The sequence below is a fragment of the Artibeus jamaicensis genome, unplaced genomic scaffold, assembly GCF_021234435.1.
Source record: "Artibeus jamaicensis isolate MK-2021 breed Jamaican fruit bat unplaced genomic scaffold, CSHL_Jam_final scaffold_286, whole genome shotgun sequence".
NCBI lineage: Eukaryota > Metazoa > Chordata > Mammalia > Chiroptera > Phyllostomidae > Artibeus > Artibeus jamaicensis.
Window position 1 is genome coordinate 5,576,615 of NW_026522034.1, and position 18,850 is coordinate 5,595,464.

The 18,850-nt window shown below is 42.9% G+C and overlaps 1 protein-coding gene and 1 pseudogene across 12 annotated transcripts in view; both read left to right on the plus strand.

The window, feature by feature from the left end:
* Positions 1-1,935: 1,935 nt before the first annotated feature.
* PARP6 (poly(ADP-ribose) polymerase family member 6) overlaps positions 1,936-18,850 on the plus strand; it is a 31,456-nt gene continuing 14,541 nt past the window's right edge. For 4 of the 12 annotated variants that reach the window (XR_005081387.2, XM_037137252.2, XM_037137257.2 and 1 more), the window contains exons 1-13: positions 1,936-2,089; positions 3,245-3,501; positions 5,467-5,665; positions 6,026-6,148; positions 6,305-6,382; positions 7,127-7,221; positions 7,676-7,736; positions 7,977-8,067; positions 8,515-8,581; positions 14,483-14,632; positions 15,829-16,039; positions 16,718-16,771; positions 18,281-18,376. Coding sequence is in view for 11 of the 12 variants with exons in the window: in XM_037137252.2 (XP_036993147.1) it covers positions 6,110-6,148; positions 6,305-6,382; positions 7,127-7,221; positions 7,676-7,736; positions 7,977-8,067; positions 8,515-8,581; positions 14,483-14,632; positions 15,829-16,039; positions 16,718-16,771; positions 18,281-18,376 (942 nt within the window). In the remaining variant the exon portion in view is untranslated. Of the gene's footprint in view, positions 2,090-2,111; positions 2,332-2,351; positions 2,704-3,244; positions 3,502-5,466; positions 5,666-6,025; positions 6,149-6,304; positions 6,383-7,126; positions 7,222-7,675; positions 7,737-7,976; positions 8,068-8,514; positions 8,582-14,482; positions 14,633-15,828; positions 16,040-16,717; positions 16,772-18,280; positions 18,377-18,850 lie in introns of those variants that run through there. The other 8 variants (XM_037137259.2, XM_037137260.2, XM_037137253.2 and 5 more) reach the window with 7 other exon arrangements.
* Positions 8,588-12,662, plus strand: LOC128626108 (40S ribosomal protein S3a-like; annotated as a pseudogene).

Consider the following 18,850-nt stretch of genomic DNA (forward strand, 5'->3'; position numbering starts at 1 on the left):
TGTACCCTTGCTTTCTTTCTCATAAGCTCTAAGTATTCCAATGAGGCTGGCCACCAGGGTAGCAGCAGGCAGCAGCCCCTCCTCATGGACTAACCCCCTGAACCTGTCTCTAAGCACCTTTCTTTTGTCTAACTTTACAGTAAGCCAAAAAAAGCAGTCCAGCCTAGGCTCACTCCTATCACTGTGATCTTGCCTCTTTGTTAAGCTCTTCCTTTGTTCTACTTTCCTGAGCTTTAACACACACTCTAATATCACCTAGCCTTGGGTTGTGGCATCTTTCCTGTACAAAGTCAAGAACCCATACATTCCAGACCACGCCAAGGGAGATCCACCTCAGTCCTGGTCCCGTTCTGGTGACAGTAGTACACCCCTAAACCCCATGTTATTCTAGGGTCAACTGTATTAGGTTAAACCCTATGAAATTGTAGGCATTTGACTTTATATCCAACAAAATGGCACTACCATATGGTTCAACCAAGTATCTAATTTCATTCTCACCATGTGAGCCCCATTAATTAGGTATTATTGTCCCCACTTTACAGGTGCGAAAACTAAGACTCAGAAATGAGGCCTAACAGTCGATGAGTACTGCAACAAAGATTTAAACCCTGTCAATACTTCCTGAAGAAAACTTTACTTGAGTCAAACTTTTAAAAAAGACTTTATTTATTTATTTAGAGAGAAAGAGAGGGAGAGAACCATTAATGTGTGGTTGCCTCTCAGGTGGCCCCCACTTGGGACCTGGCCTGCAACCCAGGCATGTGCCCTGACTGGGAATCAAACTGGCGACCCTTTGGTTCATAGGCTGTGCTCAATTCACTGAGCTACACTAGCCAGGGCTATAAGCCAGACTTTTAAGGACACTCCCAGAGGCAAGTTTTCAACAGACTGAGAAAATATTCTGGCAAATAACAATTTTACAGTTTATTTTATACATTTGGAATCAAGGGAGAAAACACAAGGAAGGTTACATGAAATCTAGTGATAGATTAGGGAAGCAGGAGAAAGCAAAGTGATTAAATGTTTAGGATTGGATAAAAAGTAAAATGGAGAGAGATTGGTGGGTACAGGATAGTTAGTATTTAACATTTACAGGGAATAGTTATGGTATGTGGGCAATAAGGTAACAAAGGAATTTCACAGTCTTCACGTTCTAGTGTTCTCGCGCTCTGGTGCCAGCAGTTATGTGTCCTGGGGGTCTGGGAAAGAAAATTACTCTGACATTTCAAGGGTATGTTATCCTAGATGCCTAAGAACAATGGACAGGGTTCACTTAAGATAATGAGTGACCTGCCACGACCCACCCAGTTAGGTGTTCATGATCACACCACCCTGTGTAACCAGGTCACTGAGTTTGCCTAGCCAGCCACGTAGCCTCCTGAACTTGTCCCATCTACTATGTTGCCCCCTTTCTTCACAAACCTATTGTCTGAATTGTAAGGTCAGAGTGATTTCCAGCAAACCGCAGTTGCAAGGGGAGTAAATGTATTAATCTTAAGATTTAAAAAAACCCGAGTTGTTTGACTTCCATTACAAACCAGAGATACTTAGAAACAGCAGAGCCTCAGGAGGACCTTATCTATCTCCCTCTGCTCACCTGACTTCCCTCGCCCAGAAACAAGCCTTCCTTTTTCATTCTTCCCAACCGCAAGGGGCGCCAAATGCCAACGTCTCTTCTGGAAGGACCTCCGCTCACTCGCAAGGTCCCTCTTGTTTCTCCACGCACCCGCCCAGATCCGCGACGCAGAAACCCCGCCGATCTAATCGCACCCCTCCCCCCAGCACAGCCCGGCCACCCACCCAACCGGCCAGCACCGCGCAGGCGCCGCGAGGCCGGCGTACGGAGCAGTGGCACGCCCAGGAGCCAGCCGGGTGACTGTTGGTCCGGAGCGGGCCACGTGGCCACAGTATCACCGAAAGCGCGTGCGCAGAGTGGTTCCGCGCGCCCGTGACGGAACGGCGAGGCGTGGGGAAGTGCGACCTCGCCCTCCGAGCCCGGCCCCCGCCCCTTGGCTTGCCGCTCCGCCCCCGCGGGGCGTCCCGGGCCGCCAGTTCCCTCGGCGGTGGCCTCGCGCGGCCCGGGGTCGCCGTAAGTACTCGCGAGGCCTGCCTGTGAAGCGGCGGCCACGGGGTGGGGAGGGGTGGGGCGCGCAAGGCCTGCCCCGCCAGCCGGGGTGAATGAAGTGAGGGCTTTGGACCTGGTGGCCCTGAGGGGCCGTGGTACTACTCTGGACAGGCTTCGCTCGAGGCCGGGCGGCGGGCGACACAGACCGGGCACGGAGGTTCTTCCCCCGGAAGCAGGTGTGGGGTGTTTTGGGGTCTTCGAAGGAGGTGAGAGAAGAGCTCTAATTGCTCCCCGAAGGGAGGCCTAGGAGCCCGACCTGGAATCGCGGGAGGCAGCTAGTGTTTTGGGGGGAGGGGTGCAGGCCCCGTCCTCCCCCTCCGCTGAGTAGCTGGTCTGCGAGAATCGCCCCTCTCGGGTTCTTCGCCGCACTCTTTGTTCTTTCGGAGAAAGGAGCACTCGACGTGGAGCGGACTAACCTGCTTTCCCAGGAAGGCAAAGCTGGGAGCCAAACCCGGAGTATAAACGTGCAGTCTTTGACTAGGTGTAAAGTCCACCGAGAAGCCCCTGTGGACCAGGGAAAGACCCTTGTGACCCAGACTTGAGACTTACTTACGTTCGGCCTATTCCTCTGAAAATTCGTAAGGCATCGTATGTTAGCTGTCATCATCCAAACTAAACTCTGAGCTGGACACTCTTCTCTGGGCACTGTTCGCACAGTCTGTGTAGCCCAGCTTCTTTGCAAAGGTCTTTTAGATAAGTCAGGTCTTTCTTGTTTAATTCATTAAGAACTCCTTAAATTAGTTAAAACCACATCACATGAAGATTGGATGTAATTAAGACCTGTCAAATATACTTAAGTCCCAGTTCTTCTGTATTTAAGCAAATTGCTTGACCTCCCTACACCTGAGTATGTATAACATGAAAACTTTGAAATAGGTTATTTTTCAATAGGTATTCCTCTTGAAAAATGTCTGTGAATTTTATTACTGCTCCCATTTCCCTCCTCTTCACCTTTTAAGCCTGTCTCCATCTGCTGAGAGGAATGGGCAGTGGCAGTAGAAGGTGGGAGTACCTTTCACCGAAACAGCCTAGTTTGAAAAAGATGGTAGTCTCTGAATTATCTCTTTCCTGGACAAGAAAAATTCTCTCTGAACTACCTTTTTCTCCTTGTGTTAACAGCAGAAATCAAGCAACAGCAGCTCTTGGAGAGAGGCTAAGTGTTTCTTGACTTCCATAGTGACAAAGACCTGGAGAAAGTTGGTACTTCTGGCCTGCTCTGCCATCATCCCACCACCCAGTCCAAGACAGCCTAGGCTGGACACCAGTGCCTCCATTGTTCTCTGTGATCATCTAGATTAGCACTTGACTGTTGATTTGCAAGTCTCACAAACCCAGCCCTCAGATCCTCATATTCTGGTTCTCAGCTGCTCTTGAAGGTGAATAGAGTCTTGCTTTTTAAAATCTTTTTTTGTATGATTTTTGTCTATGCATAGGTGCATTTAGTTGCTGGTATGTATTTGCCCTTTGGCTTAGGTATCCAACAGACAGTTCATTTATTCATTCATTCATTCATTCATTCATTTAATGAATATGTGTTGAGAGACTGGCAGTAGAGGCAGTGAAAATAGTCAAAGCCTATGCCACCACAGACCTTACCTTCTGGTGGGAGAGAAATACAACCAACAAACATTTTGTATGTCAGAGCACGGTAAATGCTGTGAGACAAAATAAAGCAGGGAGGGGAGGTAGAGTGTGCTATTGTGCATGTGTTGGAGTTCTGCTGCTTTATATAGGATGGTCAAGGTGACCTTAGAGCAGAGATCTGAAAGAGGGAATGAACAAGCCATGTGGATGTCTGGATGAAAAGCATTCCAAGAAGGGGGAACAGCAGGGAAAAAGGCCCTGTGGTGAGAATATGCTTGGTATGTTTGAAGAATAACAAGGAGACAGTTGTGGAATCTTAGAGGTAATCTTCCTGTTTACATTTAGAGTTGACTTTTTAGGGCGAGATCTTGCAAGAGTCCAAGAGTAACCTCTGATTTTTAAAAAAAAACTTTTTATTATGAAATTTTCCCACTATACATGAAAGTTGAGACCATAAGAAACTCATGTACCCTTTACCCAGCTTCATCCATAATTGGTATTTTGCCACATTTATTTCAGATATCCTTCCCCTCCCTGGTTTTTGTGTTGGAGTAGTATTTTAAAGCAGATCTCAGATATCAGGCTGTTTCATCTCTGAACACTTCACTTACAATTTCCTTTTGCATATTGGTTTTGACAGGTCAGGCAGCAGGTCCCCCAGCTGTTGGCTGAGGGACTGCCATGCTGTTTGCCCTGACATTGTGCCTTACGCCCCCATCCTGGGTCAGTTACCAGATTCAAGTTGGTACCTGAGGAACTGACCACAGGCTGTTGGAACACACAAGGACTTAGAACCATGCTTCTCAAGTTTTATGTATCAGACTAACTTGGAGGGCTTGCTAGAACACCAGTTATTTGACTCCATTTCTGGAGTTTCTAATTCAGTGTATCTTAGTAGGGGTCCTCAAATTTGCATTTTAAATCAGTCCCTGGGTGTGCTGATGCTGAAGATCTGCAAAGCCTACTCAAGAACCGCTGGTCCAGAAACCTAAGGTCCAACAGAAACATATTAGAGACCAAGAGTCTGTTTAGAGACCAAGAGTCATATTAGAGAACACCTCTGTTTAATGTTGGAGTGGGCGGGACTGAGATATATGCAGAGCCAGGAAGTCCTAGAACAGTGGTTCTTTTTTAAAGGACTAAGAGTTCTTGTTTTTTTCGAACATTTGTTGATATCATTGTATTTTTAATTTGGGGAGTAGGTTCCAAGATGAGTCCAGGGCATTATTTTGGCCATAACAGGTCAAACTGTGTCTACCAGAGGGTGTCCAGCATTGTTGAAGACTTTTTAAAGTTAGGTATGATTGTCATATAAAGTCTTCTAGTGATACTTATGTTTAGTAAGAGATAATGACTCGACTTGGGGAGTTATTAGGGGTTAAAAACTGCCCCCCAAACCTGATTCTGATGGATGTTAGTACTGTGAAAAATGTTCTAAATGAACTGCTGTGGTAGAGTAGCATAAGCATCTGGTCCTGCCACCGTTGCTTTTGGCTTCAGCATTGATACAGCATTCTGAACTGGAACAGGGACTTGCTCCAATCCCAACTCTTGAGCTTAAATGAAACAGTAGTGTCTTATGGTTCATTATCTTTAAAGAACTATGTGTATAAGTGTGTGTACATGCATGCAAGTATGTCTTTATGTACAAGTGTCTATACATATGTATAATAAAATTATCTATAAACGTGTGTGTCTGTGTATAAACCACCAGCTTTTCAGTGGTGATGAGATCAATTGTTGTCTACTTTCCACAGGACAGTGACTTGTTGCCACTACCACAGCAGAACCTGCCATCCCCAACAGATCTCCAGTCAGCCCCTGACATCATCCCCCTCCCTCGCCTCCCTTCGTGGCCTCCTAAATGTCCATCTCGTTGGCCTGGGTTCAGCTGGTGGTATGGAGGGGTGCTGCCTAGCACTGACCTGGGAGTGTGTGTGACCCACTGACCCAATGGTGAGGACTGACTGCTCACCTCTGCAACTGATCATCCAGAGGGTAGATGGGATAAAGCAAACCTCATTTTTTCCTGGTGTTTTCCCTCCCACCCTTTTGGGAGGTAGAGTGGCTCTTTGAGGTTACAGGAAGGAGAAGGGGCATGGAAACAGTATTATTTGGTATAGGTATAGGTGGATTTTCTTGGGAAGGAAAGGGATAGAAAGGGAGTGAAGAAGCAAGGGAGTTTAGGTATGCTTTGGAAGTGCCTGGGGTCCCTAGATGATCCTAGAAGGGCTAGCTTATACTAGACCCTAGATATGCCTAGGAATCAACTTTGACATTGAATTCTTCTTCATCCCTTCCCTCTCTGGCTACCAGATCCTCAGTTATACTTGACATTTACGAAGGCCAAGTTCTCTACTGGTTTTCTCCATCCCACCAAGTCAGAGGTAGGCCACGGATATGACCAGATTTAGGAGGAGATTCAGATGCTTCCAAAGGGTGAGGTGAAGGAAATAAAGGGATTAGGGACTCGATTATTGCTATCCCAAGGGACCTCCCCTTCTTTGTGGGGATCTATTTCCCACCCTATCACCCCACTCCGTTCCATGGGGAAACAGATCAATGAAGGATTGTGTTGTTATTTCTCATTATTAGGACATCAAAGGCCAGTTTTGGAATGATGATGATTCAGAGGGAGATAATGAATCAGAGGAATTTCTCTATGGAGTTCAGGTGAGATTACACCCCCTAAGATCCATGTTGGATAATTGAAATGAACTTCTCTCTGGATGTATCAAGAGTGAAAGCAGTTATTCCGGACCAGAGACACAGTGTTGGTGTGGTCTCAGCATTATCTTGTCAGAGCTGATATATCCTTGTTCTTGCCTGGGCTTCATGCCTTTCCCAGTGTAAACTACATCCTCTATATAGGGGGCTACCCATACATTCTTATTTGGAAGTAATTATTTTCTGATTTTTCACTAACTAGCCAGAGAGGTCATTTCAATAATTAGGGTAAATTTTTGTTAAAAATTACCCTGCCAGTGATTGCTTAATGCCATCACCACCCAAGGCACAATCCTGAGCAGGAATGTTAGTCTCTTAAGGCAGTTAAATTCTGAGTTAAAATCTGAGTTAAATTCTGTTCTCTTCAGTCTGTTGTAAGTTCCCATAGAAGGGACACCTAAGTACTCTGGTCAAAATCTGAGAGGAAAAGCTGAGACTTAAGGATGTGAACTTCAACAAAACCTGCAGTTGATCTACTGAAACTTCTTAGGGTAGTGATGGGGGGAGACCGATCTGTCAGTGAAATCCCCAGCTAGGGCTGCTTCCAAGAGCCCCTTTGTAAACACAGCCTTTTGCTGTGTGTACTGTTGCTGCTTGATTTTTCTGTTCCTGGTGTTTCTTTTTATTTTTTACCTCTCTTTAACCCTCTGTCTTCCTCCCCACCCCCTATTGTTTTGGCCGCTGATTCAGGGGAGCTGTGCAGCTGACCTATATCGACACCCACAACTTGATGCAGACATTGAAGCTGTGAAGGAGATCTACAGTGAGAACTCTGTATCCATCAGGTGGGACTTCACTTCAGGGGTGCCAGGGGAGCAAGCCACTTTTTTCTGAGCTGTTAAAGGGCTAGAGGTTTTTTCTTCTTATGGTATGTTAGGGGATCTTTGGACACTAATAAATTAATTATGCGCTTAATGATACTGAGAGTTGCTCAGAGCACTTAAGCATGGCTAACAGGAGAAAGTAGGGAAGTATAGCCACTTTTCTTAGAAATTCCCTTTTATCCCCCCTAGACCCCTTTAGACTGATAGTTTCACCTTTAAGGTAAGAAAGGCCTCTGTCCTGGAGAAAGCCATGATTATTAGGTGGCTTGAGGCTGTAGCTAAGAACCTAGGTCCAGAGTTACCTTTTACCATTCCCTGTCCCCTGGCCTCAGGCTTAGTTCTCCCTGCACCTCAGCTGCTGTTCCCTTCTTTCTCCCTTAATGAGTCTCACCTGTGGTCGCCTGTATCTCTGTAGAGAATATGGAACTATCGATGACGTGGACATTGACCTCAACATTAACATCAGCTTCCTCGATGTAAGTGGTACTAGTGCCTGCCAATAGCATATCTAGTTGGACTTGCACATTTTGTTGTGTTGGCCAGGAGTCTTGTTTTCTGAGTGCTGTATTTGGAGCACATACTCTCCATCCCTGTCTTTTAGATCATAAGCAGACAATGGTGTGTACTGCCGTGTGCATGTGTGTGTCGTATAGGGAAAACATCCAGCCTATTTCTCTTTGTTGCTAAACTGGAAACTATTTCCTTTACACTTTTAGGAGGAAGTCTCTACAGCTTGGAAGGTCCTCCGGACAGAACCTATTGTGTTGAGGCTGCGATTTTCTCTTTCTCAGTACCTTGATGGACCAGGTAAGGGCAGTGACTTTGGACAAGTGTGTTCTCTGTGAGCAAATCCAAAGTCCTAAATTAAGTGAGACAGAAAAACTAGAAACAAGGACCTTCGGCATAATCTGCAGGCCATCGGTAGGGGCTTTTCAGTCTCCTCTTACTGCTTTCTTCATTTCCTCTCACCTGATAGCAATCCCCGCAAATCCTGGGTCAATGAAAATGTTTTCTTTGGTTCCCAGGTATTATTTATTTCTCCCCTTCCCCTCAACTTCCTCATAGAAGTTGAGAATATTTGAATTGGTCAGTCAGCTCCCAGAATCTACCCTTTGCCACAAATGTTTTCCTTCTCTACCACTATTGTTTAGAGTACCGTTAGAATCTGAAGAAGCTAGTCCACTGAGCTAGAGCTTTGGACTCCCAAGAGGATAGAGACATGTACATGCTAGGAACTTTCTCTTCTCTTTGCAGAACCATCAATTGAGGTTTTCCAGCCATCGAATAAGGAAGGGTTTGGGCTGGGTCTTCAGTTGAAAAAGTAAGAACTTTGATCTTTCTGGATATGGACATATGTGATGGACGGGCAGATGGAATGTTTTCTTTTTTTTTTCCAAAAATGTCTTTCTGAGATATGCCCAAGTAAAACTAAAATAAATTTGGAGAGCCAAATTTATGGTTAGGCAGTGGAGCCTGTGGTTCTGGGGTGCTGACCTTGAGACATCTTGAAGGTAAAAAGATAGGTTCTTCCTGGCTGGTGTGGCTCAGTGGATTGAGCACTAGCCTCCAGCCAAAGGGTCACTGGTTCGATTCCTGCTCAGGGCACATGCCTGGGCTGCAGGCCAGGTACCCTGCTAGGGGCATGCTAGAGGCAACCAATTGATGTTTCTCTCTCTCTCTCTCTTTCTCCTTCCCCTTTTCTCTAGAAAATAATAAATAAAAAAAATTTTAACAAAGAGAGAAAAGAATATAGGTTCATTAATACTTAATATTAAGGAAAAGTACAACCCTGGAATTAAAGCCATGCTCTTCACATTTCTTCTTATAGTTTTCTTAGAGTGGGGCCTAGGAGCTCACATAGTTTCAGTTTATTGAATGTGTTGAGCACCTTGCTAAGTATTTGGTATACAAAGAAAAATGAGCTGCAGATTCTACTCAGTGAATTCCAAATAGAATCCAGTGGATACATGTTCTAATACAAGGGAATACGTAAGTTTTAGAAAGAACAGAGGAAGAGTGACTCAGTTTGCTGGCAGGTGGAAAACGAATGAATGAATGAATGAATGAATGAAAGGGAGATGATTAATGGTTTTCAAGGATAGATAAAAATTGCCTGTGCGGACAGACTCTAAGAGTGAATAACATTTGCTAGGGTACAGTAACATGAAGAAACATATATGTAGGAAGCTTCAAGTAGTTAAAATAGTGCAATTAAAATGCAAGGGAAGAGTCGTAGGAACTGAAGCCAGAGAAGTAGGAAGGGTCCAAATCAGGAAGGATCTTGCCCTTTTATATTGTAGGCAGTGGGAACACTGAAGGATTTTAGGCAAAGTGAAGATATAATTGGTTTAGTTTTAAAAACATTATTGTGGTAGCATTGTGCAAACAGATATGGAGGATGTTAGACAAGAGAACTAGTTTAGCAGGAGGCTTTTGTAAAAGTCCACACATGACATGATGAGGACCTGCACCAAAGTGTGGCTCTAGGTAAGAATAGAGATGAAACACACTGGAGAGATTTATGAGATATAAAACCAATATAAGACTTGTCTTTGGCTCTCTGAGCAGCACCATGGCAGTGGAAAAGAATAAGTGCCTCATAAAAGACAGCAAAGGAGGAGCCAAGAGGAAAGTGATTGATCCATTTTCTAAGAAAGATTGGTGTGATGTGAAAGTACCACTGATGTTGAATGTTAAGAAATATTGGAACTCAAGGATCCAAAATCACAACTGATGGTCTCAAAAGGTTGTGTTTTTGAAATGAACCTAGTTGATCTGCAGAATGACAAAGTTGCATTTAGAAAATTCAAACTAATTACTGAGGATGTTTAGGTCAGAAACTGCCTGACTGATTTCCATGGCACGGATCTTCCATGACAAAATGTGCTCCATTGCCAAAAATGGCAGCCCATCACTGAAGCTCATGTTGATGTCAAGACTACTGATGGTTATTTGCTTCATCTATTCTGTGTTTGTTTTACTTAAAAATGCAACAATCAGATGCAGAAGACCATGTATTCTCAACATCAGCTGGTCCACCAAATCCAGAAGAGGATGATAGAAATCATGACCCAAGAGGTGCAGACAAATGACTTGAAAGAAGTCAATAAATTGATTCCAGATAGCATTGGAAAAGATAGAAAAGGCTTGCCAATTTATTTATTCTATGACATCTTTTTTATTTTTTAATTCTCACCCAAAGATGTGTGTATTGATTTTAGAGAGGGGGGGAAGGAGAGAGAGAAACATCACTCAGTTGCATCCCATAAAGCTCCCTGACCAGGCATTGAACCTGCAACTTAAGTATGTACTCTCACCAAGGATGGAACCCACAACCTTTTGCTATACAGGATATCACTCCAACCAGCTGAGCCACCCAGCCAGGGCACTCCATGATGTCTTTATCACAAAAGTCAAATGTTGGAGAAACCCAAGTTTGCATCGGAAAAACTCATGGAGCTTTGTGGTGAAGGTAGCAGTTATGGAAAAACTACTGGGGATGAGACAGTTACTAAAGTTGAATAAGCTGCTGGATATGAGCCCCCAATGACAAAAAAAAATCCTATTGGTGATATTTTTAAAAATTAGTAAGACTTGACGATTGATTTGGATATGTTGTATATGATCTTAAGCCAAGGAATAGTAGAAAGTTACTCCTAGGTTTGCATCCCAGATGCCTGGCTAAATTGTAATACTACCAATATAAATAGGGATTTAAGAAGAAGAGCATGGGGACTTCTAGCCAAGATTGAGGTATAGGTAGACACACTGTGCCTTCTCACACAACCAAAAGAAGGATAACAACAATTTAAAAACAAAACACAACCAGAACTGACAGAAAAATTGAACTGTATGGAAGTCTGACAACCAAGGAGTTAAAGAAGACACACTCATCCAGACCAGTAGGAGGGGTGGAGATGGGCAGGTGGGCCAAGAGGACTTGCAGCAAGGCAGTGGCTGGCGGACCCAGTGCCGGATTGTGGAGCAGGGCAAGCAAGGCTGCAGCTGGCTGGCAAGACTGTGGTGGCAGCTGGTGGAGCAGGCAGCCCCACATTCATGCACAGGTAAACCGGGAGGAACAACTGGGGAGTAAGACAGACCATTGCAACCCAGAGCTCCAGCAAGGGGAAATAAAGCCTCAAAACCACTGATTGAAAATACCTGTTGGGGTTGAGGTGGCAGCAGGAGAAACTCCCAGCCTCAGAGCAGAGTTGTTGGAGAGACCCACAGGGTCCTAAAATGTACACAAGCCCACCCACCTGGGAATCAGCACCAGAAGGGCCCAATTTGCTTGTGGGTAGTGGAGGAAGTGACTGAAAGCTGGCGGAGAGCAGAGCAGGCACTATCGTTCCCTCTCAGACCCCTTCCCCACGTACAGCATTACAACACTGGTGATCAGGATGCTCACAGAATTGGTTGAATTTGGTTGCAAATTAGATGAAAAAATGAAGGCTATGCTAAGTGAAATAAAGGAAAATGTACAGGGAACCAATAGTGATGGGAAGGAAACTGGTACTCAGATCAATGGAGTGGACCAGAAGGAAGAAAGAAACATCCAATCAGAAAAGAATGAAGAAACAAGAATTCAAAAAAATAAGGAGAGGCTTAGGGACCTCCAGGACATCTTTAAATTTTCCAACATCTGAATTATAGGGGTACCAGAAGGAGATGAGTAAAATCAACGAGTGGAAAAATATTTGAAAAAATAATAAAGGAGAGCTTCCCTGATATGGCAATAGAAATAGACTTCCAGGAAGTCCAGGAAGCTCTCAGAGTCCCAAAGAAGTTGAACCCAAGAAGGAACACACCAAGGCACATCATAATTACGTTATCTAAGATTAAAATGAAGGAGAGAGTCCTAGAAGCAGCAAGAGAAAAGGAGACAAGTACTTACAAAGGAGGTCCCATAAAATTGTGAGCTGATTTCTCATAAGAAACCTTACAGGCAAGGAGGGGCTGGAAAGAAGTATTCCAAGTCATGAAAGGCAAGGACCTCCATCCAAGATTGCTCTATCCAGCAAAGCTTTTGTTTAGAATGGAAGGGCAGATAAAGTGCTTCTCAGATAAGGTCAAGTTCAAGGAGTTCATCATCGCCAAGCCCTTATTATATGAAATGTTAAAGGGACTTGTCTAAGAAAAAGAAGATTAAAAAATATGTACAGTAAAATGACAACCAACTCACAATTACTAACAACGACACCTAAAACAAACAAAAGCAAGCAACTAAGACAGGAACAGAAAGACAGAAATGGAGATCACATGGAGGATTATCAACAGCGGAGTGGGAGGGAGAGAGGGGGAAAAGGTACAGAGAATAACTAGCATAGATGGTAGATAGAAAATAGACAGGGGGAGGGTAAGAACAGTATAGGAGATGTAGAAGCCAAAGAATGTACATGTACACCCTATGGACATGAACTAAAGGGGGGAATGGGGGTGGGAGGGGGTGTGCAGGACTGAGGAGAGTGAAGGGAAAAAAATGGGACAACTGTAATAGCATAGTCAATAAAATATATTTTTAAAACAGATTTGTGGAATGAGCATAATTCTTTTAAACATGTTTAAAGGTAACCTTGGGATATTTAAGTGGACATGCTTAGTAAATACATGTGTAAATTGTGTACTTACAGGAGACTTTAGGGTGATAGATATATCAGTGTATGGGTGGAAATTATGAGTGTAGAATTTGAGATTGCTAAAGGAGAGTGTGATGGAGTGAAAAGATCAAAGGTAAAATACCCCTTAACACCAAGGCAAAGTACCCAAGAAATTAACAGGGTAGCCAGAGGAAGAAGCACTGAGGGTGGTAGGTCAGGGAAGTTAGAGAAGAATAGGAAGAGAAAGGTGATACAGAATGCAAGGTGGAGTGTTTGTACAAGGAGGGCCAGGTGCCAGAGAGGATAATAGGGGAATTTAGGAGTTTCTGTTGGATTTAGCATCACCAAGAGAGCAATTGTGGTAATGTAGTGAAGGTGGAATATGTTGAGAAATTAGTGATTGGCAACAAAGTATAAACAATAGCTATGGATTGAGAAATCTGGGTGAGGGTAGGAGGGAAAAAGGGAGAGGTAGCTGACTGAGGGACAGAAACTTGAAACTTTGTAGACTTTGGGCAAGGAATTGACAGGAGAGAGGGATGGTTGATGGATCAAGGCCTCTATAGAGTCAAGAAAAGACTGAATCTAGAGCACAGATAGAGGAATTGATACTTCATAAAAGGGTTACCTTGTCTCCAGAGAATGGAGGGATCAAAGTAAGGGTGGAAATGGAAAATGATTTGGTAGTAGGGATAGAAGTTTAAGAAAGCTGGTATCTGATGGCTTAGATTTTCTCTATTGAGAAGGAAGAGAGGTCATTTGTTGTAATTGAAGTTAGTTGCTTTAAAAAGATGATAAATATTTGGATAATAGCTTAGAGCAGCAATTTTCAACCTTTTTCATTTCATGGCACACATAGTTACTAAAATTCTATGGCACACCAAAAAATACATTTTTTGTCAAATTGACAAAAAAAAAGTATAAATTTAATTCAGTCACACCAGATAGCTAGTGCTGTGTTGGCTGTTGTCTTTTTTTTTTTAATTTGACAATCTAAAGGAAAAGAGGTCACTACCCCTGACTAAATAGTCAGGTACTGCATGGTTTAAAAATTCTTACAGCACACTGGTTGAAAATCGCTGGCTTTGAGTAATGCTAGAGAGAACCCATCAAGGATAAATGACAGAATTGATAAGACTAGCTGAGGGCCCAGCTCATGTTGGAAACCACAAATCTGGAGATGTAATTTTTAATCTAACAATGTTAGTACTTCTCATATATCACAAGGCAAGGGTGATACTCACCTCTCTCCCACTACTTTTGTTTCACTGTCAGTATGTAGTCATTCTTGGCTACATAATAATGAATTTCAAGGCTCATAACTTTTGAAGGCTCACATCTGAGATCTCCCTCTAAAGGCAAAGAATCTCAGAATTAATTTTGGTCCCTTAGACCAGGTAATGGGAGTGGGTGTTAATCCCCTAGGGTAAATAGGTACTTGAGCACAGTGCATTTTCACTTGCTAAGATTGTGTGTGGCGGGGCAGGGTTCAGACACATTCCCCCACCACAACTACCTATGCAGTGCCTGGGTCAAAATTTTAGATTAGTTGCCTTTCATACTCCTATTTCTGGAATAATTCCCTTGCCTGAGCTTTCCTAAGCCTGTTTTCTTTGATTCTTTAGGATCCTGGGTATGTTCACATCCCAACAATGGAAACATCTCAGCAACGATTTCTTGAAGTCCCAGCAGGAGAAGAGGCACAGTTGGTTCAAGGCAACTGGTACCATCAAGAAGTTCCGAGCTGGCCTCAGCATCTTTTCACCCATTCCCAAGTAAGGGCTCCTCCAGGAGCTGATCATCTCTAATCACTTACTCTTGTCTAAGCTCCTATACCACCTCCTCAATTACCAATATTTATTTATTCTGTTCTCTCCTTGGGTCCTCTGAATTCTGTACCTTTTACTATTAAAAGTACCCACATGGCCCAGTCCCCTATGTGTGCTAATTCCACTGCTGACCCCAATTTTTATGCTTTGTCCTTTATGTAAAACACAGTTCTTAACTCATGGTGTATATTTGGAGAAATCTCTCCATTCTTCCCTTATTTGACCCTCATCCTATTCCTTATCCTAGGGAGGCAGAGTCAGAGAATAGGCACCAACTCCTTGCTCTTATGTAAGCGTATATCGATTTATAGTCAAACCTCAGTTCTCAAACGTCTTGGTTCTCAAACAATTTGGTTCTTGACTGAGTTGCTCGTGGAAAAAAATGTCTCCATTTGCTAATAAAACTTGTGGTCTTGATTCTCTACCCTACACCCTTTCATGCTGATACCTGTATGATCAGTCACAAGGCAAAGGAGATTCCGTTTTTGAACAAATCGCTTCCTGAACAGTTCTCTGGAATGAATTAAGTTGGAGAAGTGAGGTTGCTCTCTATTATCTAGTTCTGTTTCCATAACTAGATAATCAGTGATCTGATAAATAATGAATAATAAATAATAAATAATAAACGAATCAGTGATCTGATAAATAAAGCACACATACACCCCATCCCATGCTTTCTGATCATCTTAGAAGCAAATACAGATCCAGATTTGTAACTTCCTAGGTACTGTTGTTGACAGTCAGACATCAGGCTCTTTGGAATAAAACTACTTGCCTAGTCCAGTGTTCAGCACTTAATCATATGTATATAAATACACACACATTGAGTAAATGAAACAGGCATCCTTTTCAAGGGAGCATTCCATACCTGGCTTAGATGCCATAGAATGACCTAAGCTTGGCTTCTGCCTAACCTCCATGTTCCAGCCAGGAAAACACACAGATAATGACATAAAAATCAATTTAGATGTGTGATATACACATTTGTTTTAACAGTGTTGAGATCCAATACAATTTTCCTCATATGTTCTTTTTGGTGTTAGCAAGTCAGTCACTTCCCTCATGCTGGCCTAGGACCCAGGCCTTTTCCAGGGCTCATACTGAATTCTCAGTTTCATCACTTCTCCTTGCTCTCTCTCCAGGTCTCCCAGTTTCCCTATCATACAGGACTCCATGCTGAAAGGCAAACTTGCTGTACCAGAGCTTCGGGTTGGGCGCCTCATGAACCGTTCCATTTCCTGCACCATGAAGAATCCCAAAGTGGAGGTGTTTGGCTACCCACCCAGCCCCCAGGCAGGTCTCCTGTGCTCCCAGCACGTGGGCTTCCCTCCCCCAGCACGGACCTCTCCTTTGGTACATGAGCTAGGGAGGGTTTGACTTGGGTGCCAGGGTGGGAGTAGAAATGTGAGAGTATAGCTTATCAAAGTGGGGTGGGAGTATGGTTTTCTAGGTATCATAAATCAAACCTGGGCAGGTAACATGAGTAGGTAGAATGGAATACATTTTTTAATAGCTGAAAACTTATATCTGAACTATTCGCCTCCGGGCTGGGTAGTTCATTTGGTTATAGCATCATCCCAATATGCCAAGGTTGCAGGTTTGATCCGTAGTCAGGGCATGTACAAAAATCAATGAATGAATGCATAACATTTTGAACAAGAAATCAATGTTTTTTCTTTCTCCTTAAAAAAAATCAATAAATAACTATTTGGCAAGCTTCTCTGATAGTAGGCTATGGAGCAGAGAGTCTGGGATTGGACATCCCAGTGAAATGTTGATTTTGTTAGGTTATGGTTAAGACTTGATAATCAGCTGCTATACTAACCTAGTCCACCCACCTTTAAGAATGTTAAGGATAGGTGAGCTCTTTTCAAGAATCCTTGGCAAAAATGTCTGACGGTCTCTCTGGCTTTGGAAGTGCTTAGGCTGATTGGAGCTAGGGCTTAGCTACTTTGTTATTGGGCATGAATGAGGTCTTATCTAGGCGCCAGCTTCATAGGAGGCTCATGGGGTCTTTTTACTCTTAATCAGGTCAGTGGTCACTGTAAGAACATCCCTACTCTGGAATATGGATTCCTTGTCCAGGTAAATCAAGTTCAAAGTTTCATTCCAAAGTCTTTTCCCTGTCGTCTGACCCATTTGATCGCCTAATATCTCCTATCTCCTTAGTCTATTAAATATTTCCTGAGTTGCTCTGCTCCCATAACTATACTAAGTGTTAATGGGATAGGAGAAAAGAAGCATAGTTCCCATTCCCAGGAAGCTCACAGCATTACTGGGAAGAATGTTTACAGAGCACTTATGATCAAGTGCCAAATGATGCACTGTAAGTTTTAAGCGCCTTGCTGTTGAGATGGGAAAGTAATTGACTGATTTCCCTATAATCCCCAACATTCTCACGCAAATACTCTTCAGTTTTCCTTCTAGACTTCTTTTACTGCTCAGCCACTATTGGTCATTTCTTCTTTTTTAAACCTTTTTATTCCCTGGAAATGCTTTCATTTTTGCATCCCCGTTACCTTTGTTCTTGTCATTTCTTCCACTGGATTTCCTCCCCTATATCTGCCTATTGCAGTCAAGGCTCAGTGTCACCTTTTCCATTAAATATTCTCCGTTACTCCAATACGTATATTAATTGATTAGCTGGAAGTTCTAGCTCCTCTCTCTCAGCTGTCATGTTGCTTTTGGTTTTATATGGCACCTATGTGTCGTGTACCATATGCTACATTGAACTGTAATTTGTATACATACCACACCTCCCTATTGGAGTATAGGGTCTGAGAAGACAGTCTTTTATATTGTTGCATAATCAAGGAGACTTTTCACTGAGTTGGGTACATAGTAGGCATTCAGTAAATCTGAATGAATAAAAGCCCTTGTATGTCCCTTTACTAGTCCCAAAGAATGTTAAATGGGAACAACTTGTTTTATACACAAAGTGTATCTGGTTGAAAAAGCCATGTGAAGGCAATGTTTAAAAAAATACCTTAGAATATTGCTCCATGAGCACAGGATTTGTTCTTTCTTCCCAGCACAAAGTTGTATCTGTGGTTGTGACCAGTGGATAGGCCGATCGTTCTAGGTAGTTGAAATGCCTTCTCATCATGGACTCAACACTCACCTATCCCAGGGGGACAATTTGTAATTACTACAACTAATATTAACAGTTTGATTAATGTTAATGTTAAATGTTAATAGCTGATTAATGTTTAAAAATACTTTCACAGAAATCATGTCATTACTCTTAATACTTCTGTAAGGTGAATAATGTTCAATTTTATACATGAAAAAACCAAGGCCTATGTTAATCGACTTGTCTGAAGTTACTTGTGGTAGTGAGTAGTAAAGAGGAGAGTCTTAACACAGGTCGTCTATCATGGGCTGGTCTTGTTTTTACCCTTCATATTTGGTCTTAGCTCTAGAGTCAGGCCATAGAGTCAGGCCATTAGTTTAACTAAGTTTAGGGTCAGGAAGAGATTCTGTTGTAGGCTTGGGGCTGAGAGGGAGAAGACTACCTTGAAAAGAAGCTCAAATTAGTTCCCATATCTGGGCCTGTACTTCCAAAAGGCTGAGTAGAATCTCTTCTCTCCCTAGATTATGAAGTATGCAGAGCAGAGGATTCCAACACTGAATGAGTACTGTGTGGTGTGCGATGAGCAGCATGTCTTCCAGAATGGGTCCATGCTCAAGGTATAAGCCCTTGTTCTGTGACCCTCATCCTTTGCCCTTTAGCCAAGGCCCCTTGACTTCTCATTTGTCCTTTATTCCTTTCATTCTGGAATATGTTACATCTGGAAGAAAGGTATATTCCTGTCTTAAGGAAATATACCTTTGGTAAAGGTAAGGTAAAAAGTAAAATCCTGTCCTTATTCTTTGAGACTCTAGAAATAATTGTTTTTTCTTAAACAAATGTCAATAGTCCTGCTAGGAAGGATGTAGGTATATGAATATTTTTGAAGCTATAATACCCACCCAACATTTAAAAATAGTTATCAGTTATTAACCAAAATGATTGGATGTGATGCTGTCCTTAAAGACTCCAAATCTAGGTGAGTAGACAGATACTTTACTGTAAGTATATAAAAGAGATATGAGCAGTGTTGTGATGCTCAGAAGGGAGAGCATATAGCTACCTAGGTAGGTCATGGAATGCTTTGTAGAGGA